General features: G+C 36.2%; 1 protein-coding gene across 9 annotated transcripts in view; it reads left to right on the forward strand.

The window, feature by feature from the left end:
• Nucleotides 1–598: 598 nt before the first annotated feature.
• Nucleotides 599–16,988, forward strand: part of LOC149017083 (uncharacterized) — a 73,934-nt gene continuing 57,544 nt past the window's right edge. For 3 of the 9 annotated variants that reach the window (XR_016172774.1, XR_016172769.1, XR_016172773.1), the window contains exons 1-2: nt 605–1,249; nt 5,415–5,505. Coding sequence is in view for 1 of the 9 variants with exons in the window: in XM_089151395.1 (XP_089007521.1) it covers nt 1,170–1,249 (80 nt within the window). In the remaining 8 variants the exon portion in view is untranslated. Of the gene's footprint in view, nt 1,250–5,414; nt 5,506–16,988 lie in introns of all 9 variants that reach the window. The other 6 variants (XR_016172772.1, XR_016172776.1, XM_089151395.1 and 3 more) reach the window with 5 other exon arrangements.

Below are 16,988 nucleotides of genomic sequence, written 5' to 3' on the forward strand. Positions count from 1 at the left end.
AATAAATGAGGGATTTACGAGACTCCCAATTAGAATCAAACACTATACTTAAATTAGATGATCCAAAATGAAGCTAACCCAACAGAATCAAGTATTGAGACTTTACACATTTATAGTCACTGAGTGTTGCTTATATTGACTTGAATACTGAAGGTGGCTTATTGACTATACACAATTGGTCCACGTATAACCTTATTTTACAGATTCTTGACGACTTAGCAGATTTTAGATGTACTTGATAATTTGAAGATAGAAATTATATTAGTTACAAAGATAAGGTAATAAATTTATCTGATTACCCAGCCAAAAAAAATTGAGAAAAAGAGAAAGAAAGTGAAATCCAAGTCGTCGAGCTTGCAGCTATATGCAATAGACGAGCCGTCACTATAACGGCTAAGCGCGTTGAAAGTTGGAGCGAGGACTAGGCTCGGCTTAACCCGGAAAGGCGAAAACCTAGAAAGTCTTGAATATGTATTCGAGTGATAGAGCTTTTGTCTTAGCAAATGCCAAATGGTTTATTGCTCTCTGTATCCATTTACGATCAAGTGGAAATTCCCGTCGCTTATTTTATTGTTTTACCTTTATATTAAACAAGAAGAGTACGCGGGTATAAAAGGCGGGCCCCCCCTTAAAGCATCCAGTCCTGCTCTCATTGTGTAGCTTTAATGCCCGACGCGTTGTGTTCCTCAGCGGTAATCTTTCTTCGTTCTCTTTCTCGTCAATTTTTCTGCAACTTCGTTTTCGGAACGGTCTCTCTCATCTCTCGTAAGTTTCAGATCTACCATTCGGATTCGTTTCTTTGTCGCAATCATGAAAATTGGGAACCTACTTTACAATTCGGTTTTGTTTTCAGATTTTACCGTATCTCACATTCATAACAACCTGACTTCCTTCTTCAATCGTTGGAACATGTATTAGGATCTTTGCATCCTGGCTATTATTCTTTACTCCTTATTAGAAACTCCGTATATTTATTTTTTAGAGTAGTTTTTGACTTATCTTGTTTCTGTGTGGAAGACGATCTCTGCTGAAGAACAAGTATTTCTGATGTTTCATTTCACATGTGATCTGCGAGAGGATTCTTGTACATTATAGGAACAAGTTAATATTTGTTAATGTTTAGTCCTATGCATGATGGTTCTTTATTCCTTTTACAACACTTCCGACAGATGAAATTTTGGGAAGAAAGACGACGGAATATCGATCTCTCCGCTTGCTTTCCGTTAGCAGTGGAGTTCGTCTTGTCCATGTACGTACTACAGCAAATCTTTGTATTCTGTTGCAACTGTTTGCTTTTATCATTGGTTGTCGAGTGCTTGTATTGCAACTTTACCTTACGGGATTTCACTTACTTTTGTTTGCTCCAATTTTTCTTGTCTATTATTACAGTCATAAAATCCTTCTTTCCTGTTAGATTATGCCCCATTCTATCTCTAGTATTTCAGAGAAATGCTGGGATGAAAGACATGGTTAATCTAGCTTTGCACTCTGTTGTTGTAACCTTTTTGGCATCCTTTTATTTCAATTTTGCCCCGTCCAGCTTGCTGTGTAAAAGCATCGTGTTTATGATATGTGACTGGTTATTCTGCTGGATCTTAGAGTCAAACAAACGTCAAGCTATTAAGTTTTTTTTTATTTTATTTAATAGGGTTTCTTTGAGAGTTTTATCAATATCTGAGCCTGTTAAAAGATGAAATATTATGGACACTTGCATGAATCATCTTTCAAATTAGTTAGTTGATTGGTGATTGTCACTAATTTTTGATGATTTAAGGTTTTATTGATAATGTGTTTAGAAATTCCATTTATGGTAAGCTGAAAATATAAGAATTTTCGATATGACAATAGAAAATTCATTAGATATGGATTTTCAATTTATTAAATTATGACATATAATTCAAGGTTTCAATCCTTTTTTTTTTTGGGTAGCAAGTAGTGGTTTACTATTAGTTGTTTTAGTAGTAATGTCAAGTGTTATGACAATTATTAGTTGTCTAGTTGATGTTGGTAACCTTTTCTTTTTTTGTTTCTAGCCACATGTTTTAGTAAGAATGTCAAGTGTCATGCTAATTATTAGTTGTCTAGTTGATGTTGGATAAATTTTGCAAAGTTGGGGCTACTTGTATTAATTTATATGCTCATCAGTAGGATAAATTTTGCAAAGTTAGTGGTATTTGTATTAATTTATATGCTCATCAGTTAAAAAAAGAAAAAGTGTAATCTGTTGATAGTGAGATATTATTTGAACGATATATATGTATGCATTATGATAAGGGGTTTCAATTGTTCTCTTTTTGTTATTGCCACTTATTCATGTTAACTTTACATGAAAGCTTTGCTACTTATATATGTAAATGTTGGTTTGGTTATCCAGCATTCTGCATTATAAAGCACTGCTTATGTTATGGGCCTTTTGGCCGTCTTATGAAACATTAAGTGCTTCCCTTCTAGCTATTTGATATTGAGACATGGATTATGCTTTTCAGGAGGATTTATAATTTTGTTGTACAATTTGGATGCTGATAACAGCACACTTGTTAAGCCTATTTAGAGGCTTGTTTTGACTTTTACAAACCATCTGATGATGATGTAGAATGCAGATCATATCGGTTTGTTCAACTCCTATAAACTGTTTTTTTGAAAGTAGCTTATATCAGTTTGTTTGACCTGAGAAATCATCCACTTGAGAATATAGAAAGCAGACCATATGCATGAAATTGCTTTCTAATTCAATCCTCTTTCACATAGGAACCACTAATCCCATAGATTGGCAATTTGGGTTGGTGTTGTGAGCTTCTAGCATGTTGTCCTATCTATTGTTGGGAATTGCTATTGTATTTGCATAATGTGCTTTTCAATTTGATAGGTGAATCTTGAGGAGCTTGGCTGTGTTTGTGGCTTCTGTAAAATTTAAAGTTGCAAGGTTTTCTCGCTACATCAGTGCTTCACTTTTAATTAAGTGATTTTGATGTTTGGGTCTTGTTTAGCATTATGGATCCTTTCACCAATCATTATTAGGTGGTGGTAATACCTTTCATTTTCATGGTTATTGTATTTGGCCATTTAACAGGAGTTATGATGTTTGAAGCAGATACAAGTATTATAATGTGACATATCTTTAGATACATCCTGTCTTCTATAGTCATTGGGATGATGGTTGTTGCAAGATTTCTGGGTTTTAACATGTGTGGCATAAGAGGCTAGTGAATTGGTAACACAAAAACTTGTGAGCTGATTTGGATTTTTTATGGGCTGTATACAATTCAAATTTTAGAGAAGTTGAATGGCTGGTTTGGGCTGTGGCAGAAAATTAGGATCTTTGCTGTAGGTTAGGATGGATGGACTATAGTGTTTCAATGGAGGGAATGGACAGAATGTAGATCAAGTGCAGTAGGTGATGTGGGGAATCTGTGGGCTGAATTAGGTTGGTTTCTTAAGAAGAAGGGTTCTAGAAAACAAAAAATTTAAAAAAGAGGACTTAGGGTTTGGGGAAGTATAGGACAAGAAGAACAAGTATGGGGCTGCAATGTTGTAAACTGACTGCTGTTGTTGAAAAACCTAAAACCTTAAACAGCTGCTTGAATGGTTTAAAAAATGTCTTTGGGATGGAGAAAAGAGAAGAGAAGTATCAGGCTTGGGATGGCAACATGGTTTTTCTTTAATATCTAATATGCTTCTGATATCCCCCTTTTAGATGATGACAAAATTTAAACACGGCGAGAGCTAGGAATCTATCCGTCAGCCAATGCCAAGTAAAAACCTCAACTTGATGAAATCTAGATAATTACTAGATAATAGATATCATCTAGAGATAACTCTTCAACATCCTCCAAGCTTCAAACAAATAGTTCAAGCAAAATTTAATTAAGTGTGAGAGCGAGCAATCATGTGAACACATATGTTATTTGACAAGGCTTGATCCCAACAACCAGTACCTGTGAAGAAGAAGAGGAGAAGATGAAGGAAGGAGGAGAAGAAGAGCATGATGGACTTCAAGAAGAAATGCACAACGGAGATGGACCTTGGACCTTGGGTCTGTATTGTGGTTTTAGAGGCATCTACTTGCACTTTCTTTTGGTGCTTGTCCACCTTTGTCCCTTAGGCCTTGTTTATTTTATTGTAATTTTCCATGTGAATGATATGCTTCGTGAGAATTATACCTGATGTATAATTGCTTCTTTTTTTCAATGTCATTTTCCTCCTCCTTTTGTTCGAACAAGTAGTGGAAAATCCTATGCTAGGGAGAAGTTTTTCTTGTTCACCTTTAACATGGAAAACAAATTTAGTCTTGGATTTACATCAATTTGAAATTAGAGTTAGTCAACTCCCCTTAATTACATAATAACAACAACAAAAATATGCCTTTTCCCAACTAAATGGGTTTGGCTACATGGATCCTTGCCTTTCAATCAGCAGTATTTGAGACCATACTAGATACGTGGCCTAAGCTATGCATATCCTTTCTCACCACTTCTCTTAAGGTTATCTTTGATTTGCCATTTTGCCCCTAGTTCTTTTAATTCCTTTGATGGAATATAAATTGGTTCTCTACGTGTGGGCATTTAAAGGCCTCCGTTGAATGTGGCCATGCCACCTCAATTGAGTTTCTCGTAGCTTATAATTATCGGAGCTACTCCTAGTCCAGCTTTCATATGATCTTTCCTTACCTTATCCTTCCTAGTTTTGCTACCCATCCATCTTAGCATCCTCATATCTATTGTTATTCCCTTAATTGTTGCTATTTTTTTTTTGGGGGTGGGGGTGGGGTGGGGTGGGGGAATGATTGGTTTATTAGGTATACATCATTTCTTCTTTGTCAAGTCTTGAAGAGGCACTTGGCTAAGTTATTCACATTGTCTGAGAGTTTGAGATCAGGTGACGAGGCTGTAAGAGATTATGCAGTAAGGGCAGCGGACAAAGGCCAGCAAATGCAACCCTCAATAATCTTTGGAGACTTTTCATCTACATGATTTATCTAATGATTATCTCTAAGTAGTTAATTTTAGTTGGTACCTGATCCCATTTAGTTGGGATACGGGTGAATTGAGTTGAGTTACTGTAATGTAGTTCTTGTGATGCAAATTGGGTTTGGAAAGGAGAAGAGGCGTCTATTTTCTTTTTACTTGGTGGACATCTTCATGGCATCAAAGTGGCAGCATTATCAAATGTTTTTGAATATCTGTTGTTTCATTTGGAACATCACTGAATTTTCGGGCATTAAAGATACAGAAATTAATCAGAAAGGTTTAGGAGCTGGATATATTAGTCTTTGCGAACCTTGTGAAGTTTCAGAATTGATGTGTGGGAACTATTTTTTCAGTCCTTTCTTGTTGTGCAAACTTTGTTGATTAAGTGAAGCAAGCTTTCTATTGCATTTTCTCTTGATATGGCTTAACTTCTTTTAATCTTAATAGGCATGTGGAATTCCCTTATGGGATATCTTTGTGTGGGAGTGCATTGTGCATTGTTTATGGTTAGACCGTTGGATTAGCGAAGAAGTCATCGGTAGGTCCTAGTACTTTCCGTGTAAACATGATATTCTATTATAAAGAATTACATTCTTTTTTAGTTATTGGGTTATGAAGCTGCAGGAAAATTGCAGCATATTGAGATGCTTAATTCTGAATTTGGTAACATATCTTGGTTTTGGTTAATCTTCCTTCCTGTGATTGAAAAGTTATCATGTGTAACATATCTTCTGCATGCCTTTTAGTGTCGCTATTAGTCCTTGAACTGATAAAATCAGTTTAAATTTAAACTAATCATTATGGAATGGTCTTTACTGTAAGTTGTTATAAGATTTGGAGAAATCCTAACTTGTGTCTGAGAGACAAAGCAAGGCCTTTATTTATATTAATTGACTTTCCAAAAATAGAACAGATTCTCCCAAAGTGGGAATATCACAAAGAGAATAATAAAAGATCCTAAAAAGACAATTTTACTGTGAATAATAAAATAACTATTACTCTTGCCTTACAACAGAAATCAATGTTAGCAAGATTTATTTTTACTATCCTGGAATTGACACCAATACTTTGCATAGTGATATTTGATTGACTTGTATTTTTGGAATTTCTCAATCAATGGTTGATCTCATGGGAGAGTTGACAAAGGAATGCAGTCTAAAAGTTCTTAATCCTGATGATAATCCTACTTAATGGAAACAATAACTGTGTTACCTACAAATATAGATTGCTAGCATTGTACTATGATGGAAGAGTATGTCTCTATTATGGTGTTGTAAAATAATTGAGCCCTATGATGTTACTTGGCTTTCTTTTCTTCTTTTACTTTGAAAGTTTCAGTTCTTATCTGTATTCCACAAAGACTAATTCTACACTAAGGCATACAAATAAGATGGTTAAGCCTATCTAGAGAATCTAGATTTGTTGTCGGACCCAAGGAATGTTTATATAGAGGAGGTAATCTGAGGCACTTTGAGTGTTGGTTGCAAATCTTGATCTTCAGCAAGCGAGATAAACTTTTAGAGTTTTGTCTGGTGGATTGTGTAATGAAAATCCTAGAAATATTGTCTAGCAACCAGATATGAAGTGTTTTTGAGGGAATCAATTATGGAGGGTGGAATGCCTTGCCTTTTTTATACCTAATTTAGACAATTAGGAACTCTGGGTGTGGTGCCTGTTGCATTGTAAGTGGTGTCTGTTGCATTGTAAGTCTACTTTCAAATTTTATATTGTCGAACTCTTGTCCTCTCTTGGTTAAGACCTAAGATTTTGGGTGCCTTGAGCTGCTAAGTTTGGTCATGTTTGAGAATTTGTTGAAAACCTTTTGGACACCTCTCCAGTGAAGGTTTATGACTCCATTGGTGAAATCGGGGGATGAAGCTGTTACGGAGAAGATTGGGGTTGCTTATCTTGAAGGTGTTCATGTGGTTTGTTGCACATGAAAGGGTGGACAATCAGAATAAAAATTATTTCTGTGATTAGCAATCCAGTTCTGATGTGTTCAGAAGAGGAATTAGTTAATCTGATCCCCAGTTCTGCTTTGGGGGAGAAATTATTTTAATTTCTTGAGGCTGATGCACTAGGAAATCTATGTGTGTCTCTGATGCCCTAGGAAATCCATCTTCGTTTTGATGTTATGCGTTTTCTCTTTGAACTGTTTAGGAGTTCAGAAAATAAATTATTTGACATGAATGCTAGAAGATATCACATACTTTTCATAAGATCAGTGAATTAATTGGTTCCTAATTTAGGTTTTGATTTAGCTCAGAGTTTATAGATCCAGACCTGACAGTGTTTGTGTTATTAACTGTTCCACCAGTTTGCGGCTGCATGACAGATGGCTTGGCTGGCTTACTGTTTGAGAGATGTGGGTATGGTTTTTCAAACTTGATGTGGTATCGAACTGAAAACTGGTCTGATGTTGAGCAATCAAACCACGATCTAAGAAAAGAGTACAAAATAAAGAAAATGTTGGGCCATTGGGGTATTGAATCTCAATAGGTGCTCCCAGTTGACATCTATGTAGGAGTAATTAAACCATTTTTCTTTTATTTTTTATTTTTTGGGTAGAACTGGATGGTGTTTATTTTTCATGCTAGGCAGTTCTTGTCGAGACCAAATTTTGAAAGTGGGGAGCTGTGGTTGATGCAGATCCAACACTGAATTGGCTTATTTTTTATGGAGATGCCAACCTGTTTGGCAAGAAATATGGTAGAAGAATTATGGAGAATAGGCTGGTTCACTTTTAAACCAACCCCTTGGGCCATAAGGCCAATTGTTGCATAGCTGGGTTTCTTAAAGAGCCAAAACACTGTTCATGTGGACGGTAATGTGAACAGTGTCACAGCCTTGCTTTGGATCTTAATGAGCAGATTATGGAAGATTTGATGGGGCCCACTGCATCTAAAGCTTTGGAGGAGTGAAGACTGGAGTAGATTTTTTTAGTTTCCCAAGTAAAAATTACTTTCTATTTTAGTATGCATGCATATGGCTAATTTCTGAAATCTAGATTCTAATTTTTTAAATTTTAGTAAGTTTCTGTTTTTTTGGTTGCTAAGAATATTAGCTAGATCAGCAAAATATTCTAAGTCCGTATTGTCTAAATGCTGTATATTTTGGAGAGCGAGTATGGAGAGCGAGTATTAGCACTCTATAAATATGTAATAGGCTGTTTTTAGCCCACAGATGTATGAATTGATTAATGAAGCTTTGCTTTGCATTATTTTCTCGTCTCTTTGCTTGAGCAGTAAGAAGGGTGAGGACCTTGATGTTAAGAGCTAAAAACCTAGGGTTCAGTAACCTAGCTGAGAGAGCTAAACCACCTTTTATCCATTTATTTTCTATTTTTCCTATATCCCGTTCTTCTATTTTTTGAGATCAGCCTAATTCAAGACCAACATCAGCTGCTGCTACTTTGAGAGTTATCTACCTACTAAAGCCTTCGAACCAGGCCACCTTTATAACTGTGAGGGATCCCGAGTTACTAATTTCTGTCTGTAATTCTATTTCTATTTGTCTGTTTGTGGGTTATTTAGGCTAAGATCATCCTTGATTTTAGCTTTTATGTTAATTTTCCTTGGAAATCAACTAGGGTTGATAGATATTGGGTGTTGGGCCTTTGTTTAATATGGTTAAATGGACATGGGCATATTCTATAGGCCCAAAAGCTTAGTACGTAGGCTGATTATGAAAGTAGTTGGATTAATTGCTTTATATTCTGCCTAACTTTAAGCTATTAGGGCAGAATAGTCTTTATTATATTGTATTTCAGTTTTAAGAGTCTAAGCCAGTCTAGGCTAGTTAGTTTCTATTTTCCTATTTTAAATCACTTTCTAAGTCTTAATTTCAGTAGGACTTCTTATGTAAGCTATAAATAAGCCACTCCACCCTCCCCGGTTGAGTAGATTAGAGATGAGATCGAGTGAATGAAAATAAGTTTCCCTTCGATCACTTTGTTTTTGGTTTTGTAAACTAGTTTGTAGATTCAAGCAGTAGGGGGTCTGGTTTTGACAATTAGTTTGAAGATTTAAATCCTAGGAAGCAAGCCTAGTTACCTGTTACTGGTTGAAGATCAAGTTATCCCTTCATTCTCCATCTGAGTATTCCATCCTCGAGGCTTTGTTTCAAGCATTACTAGGAATACATTAAATTTCCTTCTCGTATCACATCTTTTTTCTATTTTTTCTTCAATTTTCTTGAATCTTTGGACTCTTCAAGAGACCCAAACTTCAAGATGAGATCTACACCAATCTAACTGTTAAATTTGTCCCAATTCCCAAACTCTAGGTACATCACACCCCAACCCTAGCGACCCTAACTTCCAGTTTGACCCCATTCTGATGTTCTGATTTCAAGTGTAAATATTTTCTTAACTTTTCAAACTTCCTGAAACTCTCATAACAAGATCCTCCATACCTTCTAATTTCACCATCCACACCCAACCAAAGTTGGGGAATCATACTTTTATATTATCACCTATGTTCCCTCGAAGTTTCAACCAATTCTGGACCTATGGACCCCAGTTTCCCATCTCAAGAAATTGATTGATCTCGCATTGGATCGGCTTTGAGATCCTAAACATCATTTAAGAGTGTATGATTTTTAACCACAAAGCCCTACCCCTTTTTTCCACTTAAAAAAGTCCCATCACAGCCCATATCACAAAGAACCCCCATATTCCATGGTGAAAATTTCAAGAAACCCTTTCTTGGTTCCATATGAGTTGGTTCTGTTAGAAAACATCTTGGAAGAAGTGCCCTCATTAAATTGGGGGCATCAGTGGTCCATCCTTTTCGGCCATGTGATTTGGTCTTGCTTGATTCTTAACTGGTGGCATCTATAATTTTGGTGGCTTATTTCAATTTGTATGTGCTCACCATGTGTAACTTTTCCCCTTTATTTTCAATATTTTCTATTTAGTTCACACAGCTTTCTCCATAGACTTCTCATATTTCGGAAACCTCTCTATGATACGTATAAATATCAGATTTTTTGAAATTTGGACCATTCATAAATTAAGATGTCACAACTTGTCTGCCTAATCTGGGATTACGTATAACATTTGACAGTGTAGTGGAATGGCTTCCAAGCATGGTCTGAAAACTATCCTGGATCTTGGTTTTTCTTAGTGGAGCGAGACAAAACCACTTACAAGTTCTCTACTAAGACCAATGAGATCTTGATGAAACTTGTTGGTCTTGGTGGTTTTAGCTGCTGAAAAATTTGGAACTGCCATTCTTGGCCTAATTTTTTGATAGATAATTTGCCTGAGCAGCTGTAGAAGGCATTGCTTCTTGCAGCATCTGGAACGAAAACAATTTAGATTTAAGCAAATCTTACATGGTAAAGCATTTTTTCACAAATCTATTTTTCTCAAAAGAATTTGTTCATAACATGGTTGGGGCAATCCATGTGAAATAACTTATCCTGATCTGAGTTGATAGTTTCCAATATTTTTTCTTTCAACTTTCTATAAAAATGAATTTCTTGCATAGTAAAATTGGAAACATTAGGCTTTCAACTTTCTATAAAAATGAATTTCTTGCATAGTAAAGTTGAAAACATTAGGATTACTGGTGAATGTTTTGGAGTAACCTTTGTGTATGTTGGACACCATTGGATGCTTTCGTGAAAAATTGGATTAATAGTATGTGATAGTTTTGCAACCTATGTCAAAGGCCAAACTCATATTTGAACTTAGCTTTTCCAAATCTTATAGTGCCCTTTTTGTTCGAAGGTCCAATATTGGTTCTATATCAAGTTATAGAGCCGAACTGGGTCATAAACCCACTCTAGATATTCAGATGAATTGGCGAAGAGAAAAATTATCCTAATTTGACAAACTTGGTTTTTTAGGCCACTAACAGATAGCCGGATAAATTGGCAAAGAAAAAAATTGTCATAAGTTGGTGCACTTGGTTTTTTGGGCCACCTACAAATAGTTTTCTAACCATGGTTCCAAACAGTGTGTGCTGGAACTCGTTTTTGTAAGTAGGAGGTAGACTTTAATGAGCCAAAAAAGTGCAGAAACAAGAAGAACAAAGAAGAAGAAGAAGAGAGAAGAAGAAAGTAGAAGAAGAATTGAGAGGAACTACACAAGACCTGCGATTCTAACAAGGAGAACTAGAATCATAGGTAACCTTTATTTACAGCCTTCAATACCATAACTTGAGAGACAAGAAACTTGTCCTCCAGAAAGGAAATAAAAACTAGAATCATAGGGTAACCTTTATTTACAGCCTTCAATACTATAGTTTGAGAGACAAGAAACTTGTCCTCCAGAAAGGAAATAAAAACTAGAATCATAGGTAACCTTTATTTACAGCCTTCAATACTATAATTTGAGAGACAAGAAACTTGTCCTCTAGAAAGGAAATAAAATATACAATTTGTAGATAGAAATTACTAGCACTTTAACTCGTAGATCTGTTCAAAATAGAAACTACAAAAAAAAGAAAGTTCTAAAATTAGTAACTGACAGAAAATTAAAAAGTATGCTTTCCAAAACTCCCACACCTTTTTCACTACGACTCTTACACAAAAAATAGAAGGTAATGCAACACATCCAAAAAAGGAATGATCCTCAAAAGTAAGCTTGTGAGTACAACTAAAAAGGTAATCTCAATTATTCTCTTCTACATCACAAATAAAGTGACATTCCACCTCCATATGCTTTGTCCTCTTATGGAACACTAGACGACTGGAAATATAGGTAGAAACCTGAATATTAGAGAACATTTTCATAGGTGTACTAATAGGGAATCCCATTTCCCCCAATAGGGAATGAAGCCACATCAACTAGGCAGCCATGTGAGCATGGCTCTATATCCTGCTTCAACACTAGATCGGGCAATAGTAGATTGCTTCTTATTCCTCCAAGTTACAAGATTTCCACCAAGAAAAGTGCAATAATTGTTGTAGACTTGTGATTAGCTGCAGATCTTGCCCAGTCAGCATCAGAAAAAGCCATCAAATCCATGGCGCTGATTTGGTTGATAAATCAGTCTCTTCCCAGCGCACTCTTGAGATACCGAAGTACTCTTATTGCAACATTCCAATGGGCCTTTCTAGGAAAATGCATAAATTGGCTTAACACACCTGTAGAATAGGAAATACCAGGATGAGTAACGGTGAGATAAATAAGCTTCCCAATAAAACCCTTGTAACAATAGACATCCTTTAGCAAGTCACCGTCGTCCACTCCTAACTTTGATTGAGGGTCCATGGGAATATCAGTAGGTTGAGATGCAAAGATACTAATATCTGTCAAAAGATCCAAAACATACTTTCTTTTTGACAAATTAACTCCTCGTTTACTACGAACTACCTTGATTCCCAATAAATTCTGTAGATCACCTAAGTTTTTGGTCTTGAAAGACTTCTATAAGTATGCCTTGACTGTATTGATAACCCCAATATTACCGCCTGAAAGAATAATGTTATCAATGTAAACTGCTATAATGACGACACCACCATCCTGTAATCTAACAAAGATAGAGTGATTAGAATAAGAATGAACAAATCCAAAGGACTCCACAATCTTGCTAAATTTCTCAAACCAAGCGTGTGGAGATTGTTTGAGCTCATAAATGGCATTAGGAAACCTACAAACACGAGCACTGTTCTCCCCATGAGCAACATAACTTAGGTGTTGCTCTATATAAACCTCTTCATTCAGATCACCATACAAGAAAACATTCTTTATGGCAAGTAGAATAGAGGCCAATCATAATTAACCGCTGAAGAAATCAACACATTGATAGAATTAAGCCTAGCCATAGGAGAAAAAGTCTGAAAGTAGTACACACCGGCGTTTGTGTATAGCCTTGAGCTACCAACCAAGCCTTGAGCTATTCAACTATACCATTAGAATGATATTTGACAGTATGCATCCACCGACAAAGGACCCCATCTTTTCCAAGAGGCAAGTCTACCAAAAACCATGTATAATGTGATTGTAAAACATCCATTTCCACATCCACAACAACTTTCTAGCCTGGTTTTAAGGGCCTTATTATGATGGGTTGGAATACGAATGGTAGATAGAAAAAAGGGCAAGACAATGAAAGTTTGGAGGTAAATGTGAGACAAATACATAATTAGAAACATGATAAACAATGTTAGAATGCAAAGTACAAGTATGGGTACCTTTTCTCAAAGCAATCGGTAAGTCATCCGAAGTATGAGTGGGATCTCTACTAGAAGAATTCGCTGGTGGAGAGGGTGAAGAGGGAGCTTCCGTAGTACCGGTCTTAACTTCCGTTAAAGGAGAGATGCCAGTATCAACAGGAGGAACTATACTATTCACAATATGTGCTACTAACTTACGTCGCCACTAACTTATGTCATCGCTGATAAACCTGTAGCGGGACACTGTTGTTCGAAGGAACAAGAGAGGGAATGGGAGGAGCATCATTTGAAACATGGTTTTCATTAGATAGAGATGGACTAGTGTAATACAGCTATAGGGTATCCTTGAAAAAGGTCACATCAACACTTAAAAATTGTTTTCGATGAACAGGGTTATAACACTGAAAACCTTTCTACCTACGAGAGTACCCAAGAAAAATACATTTAATAGATCTAGGAGAATGTTTATCCACAACATGTGGTATGTGAAAACAAAACAAACACAACCAAAGATTTTGGTGGAACTATATTCGTTTTATCTATTCGGAAAAACAATTGAAAAGGGGATTTGTTAGAAATGAAAGTCATAAGCATTTGGTTAATTAAATGACCAGCAGTTAAAATAGCATTACACCAATAACTCTTAGGAACATTCATCTGAATTAATAGAGCACGTGTAAGTTGTAACCTCCAAAAGGTGGTGATTTTTGCGTTTAGCCACTTCAGTTTATTGGGGAGTGAGTGAACAACTGGTTTGATGAATCATTCTAAGAGACCACAAAAATTGGATATCTCATTTTGTAAATATTCTAAAGCATTATCTGATCTAAAAACTTACTGGAAGAGAAAATTGGGTTTTTATTTGATGAATAAAATTTTTAAATATAGGCAAGAACTCAGTTCGATCATTTAGAAGATACAAGTCATACAACCATGTAAGACGTGTAAAATTGTTCACAAAAGTAACAAAATACTGAAACCCATGCCTATTACTAACTTTACAAGGATCCCAAATATCTGAATGAACTAAAGAAAACAAAGACTAACTATGAGGGACAAAACGTGGAGGATAGGTGGCCATAGTGATGCTTACCCAACTTGCACGCCTCATAATTTAACCTAGTTACTGATTTCAAAAAAGGAAATAAAATTTTTAATCTAGCTAAGGAAAGAGGTCTCAAACAATAATGCCACCGGAGAGCATCCTCACGATCATTGGAAAGAGCCGCAGTAGGGGTAGTATAGTCCAAATAGTAGAGACAATTTTTTTCACACCCTCCACTAATCGTCTTCCTCATGTGAAGGTCTTGGAAAACACAAGAATTGGGAGTGAAAGTTACGGCACAATTCAAATTAAAAGGAAATTAGCAACATGAAGTACGGATGACAAAGTAAGGGAAGGTGTAGGGGAAACACTTCTAAAGGCTAGAATATGTGTGGAAGTATCATTAGCTATGACTACAGAGTTATTAGTAGTAGATTTAGAAAAAGAACTGAAAAGTGATGACTTACCAGTCATGTGGGAAAAAGCCCTTGAATCAATGATCCAAGGGGTGGATGTAGAGATGAGAAGAGCTGTCTTACCCACATGAGAGAGAGTGATAGTAGAAGTACCAGTGGATGTGGAAGCTTTGTCTCAATATTTTGTAGATGGCGAAGGATTTGTCTTACATCATTTCAAAGGGTCTTAGACAAGTCCCCATAAGGAGATCTAGAACCACTATTGTTGTTTGCTACTGTATCAATATCACAATCAAATATGTCATGATTGGCAAGTTGCTTAGCCCACTTTGGCTTTCCATGTTTGGCTCAACAAGCTTCCACCAAATGCCTAGTTTTACCACAATGAGTACAAAGCCTAGATGCCTTATCAGACTGTTGAACACCACGACTTTCAAGAGGTCGACTAAGTCCTCCTGAAGCATGACCTTGTTCTCTTCAACGGGATATAGTGAAGACAATGTTTTCTTCTTTCAAACTACTTTTAGAAGAACCCCCTTCAAGCAAGGTAGTTCGTTGAAGTCTAGCTTATGCTTCACTAAGATTGGGGACATGTTCACCAACAAGATGTCCTTTCACAAATTTCATTTCGGGGTTCAATCCTGCAAGAAACTTAGATACAAGAAAATTCATTCCATTGTGCCTTAGGCTTCACTAGTTTGTAATGTGAGGTTGAAAGACATTCAACTCTTCCATCAGGCCTTTAAAAGAGTTGTAATAATCCTGCAGAGACTTGTCAGCTTTCTAAAATTGAAATAACTTTTTGTAAATACTATGAATTTGAGTCATATTTTTAGCCTAGGAATAGGTTTCTTGCAAATCATCTCATATTCTCTTGATAGCGAAGAGGACATCAGTAAGCAGTTCCGAGTTTACCGGTGACGCCGACATAGAGATCATCCCACGACAACATCTATGTGGATGGATGATGAATTCGGAGGTTATCGGATTGCTAGGATCCTATGCTTGGATGAGAAACACTGCTCATAGGCAGTTTTTCATGTTATTTCCTTAATCTTAGTGGGTTGGGTAGTAGTTTACTATTGAAATATTTTAATTTCATGTTTGAGTCTTTATGGGTTGGGCCTAGAGTCTATTTTGGCCCAATTTTGAATTATTTTGGGTTTGGGTTATATTTACAACTTAAGTTGGGATTATTTTGGGAATTAAACATGTAAGGTTATGAGGGATCAATTTTGTTATTTAAACCTTGTGTGGAATTCGTTTTTGGCAATCAATGAATGAATACAAGAATTAGAAAAGACTCACGCTGCTCTCTCTCTCTCTCTCTCTCTCTCACACACACACACACACCCGGCGGAACCAACACGTCTCTCTCTCTCTAGGTAACCTCTCTTTCTTCCATTCACCCTTGTTTCCCACTAGAAAATTTCCCCTTGCTCTCTGCTACAAAGATCTACTCTTTTTTTTCTCGAAAAAGACCTAGTTTCTTTCCTGAAAATCTTCTTCTTCTTCCCCAAACCCCACGGTTTTTCTGTTTTTCTTGTAGAAAAAAATCTTTGTTCTTTTTTTTCTTCTTCCCTCTTTCCCTAATTTCCTTTTATTTTCCTACCCTACGGCAGTCTAGTTTTTCTTTTGTTAGTCTCCCTTCCTTTCTCTTTGTTTCTTTTCTTTCTCTCCCTCTCTCTTATCACCTACTCTCTTTCCTAGGATACAACATTACTTCAAAATATTTTTTTCTCCTTTTCTAGGATTCACCATTGCTTCAAAATATTTTTTCTTTCTCTTATTTCTGTTCCTTAATGCTTTCTAACCCTTGTTTTGCAGCTATGATCAGCAGGTAACATTATCTCTCCCTAAATATTTCTCATTTATTCTTTGGCAGTAGTTTTGTTTAAAACAAAAACTTCCTAAGACTCCCTTTACATTGTTAATTGTTGAATTCCTTGTTAGAAATCTGATATTGATTAGGACAGCTCTATTTTCTTTAAGTTTCTTAATACCCTTGCATTCAATTTAGTGTTATGGTGCCAAGATCCCCATCCCCTTGTTTCCCTATTGATTCTTGTTTAGTTGTGCTTACCAGTAGGACTTATTGTGTTTATTTCTTTACTGTCGCTGTCTTACATGCATGATTAATCAGAATTTGAGTGCTGCAAATTCCTTTCTTTACTATTTGTCAAGAATATGTGTTTAATTCTAAGAGTCTAGTAGCCCACTTTGTAGGTCCCCTAGTTTCTAGGGTTTCTCCTACATCATGTAGTCTCGTGAAACATAACATTGGCTACAATATCAGGTTCCATGTTATTCCACATCCAAATTTTGATTATTGCATCCTGTTGAGTCTAAGGAGGATATGATTTGTCAGTCTCAGCCGAAGGTTCAGACTTAATGAACTTAAGTTTACTTTTTGTAAGTATGTAAACACGAACA

The sequence above is a fragment of the Hakea prostrata genome, chromosome 4 (assembly GCF_041222555.1).
Source record: "Hakea prostrata isolate BN-2017 chromosome 4, UWA_Hpros_2, whole genome shotgun sequence".
In the NCBI taxonomy this organism is placed as follows: Eukaryota; Viridiplantae; Streptophyta; class Magnoliopsida; order Proteales; family Proteaceae; genus Hakea; species Hakea prostrata.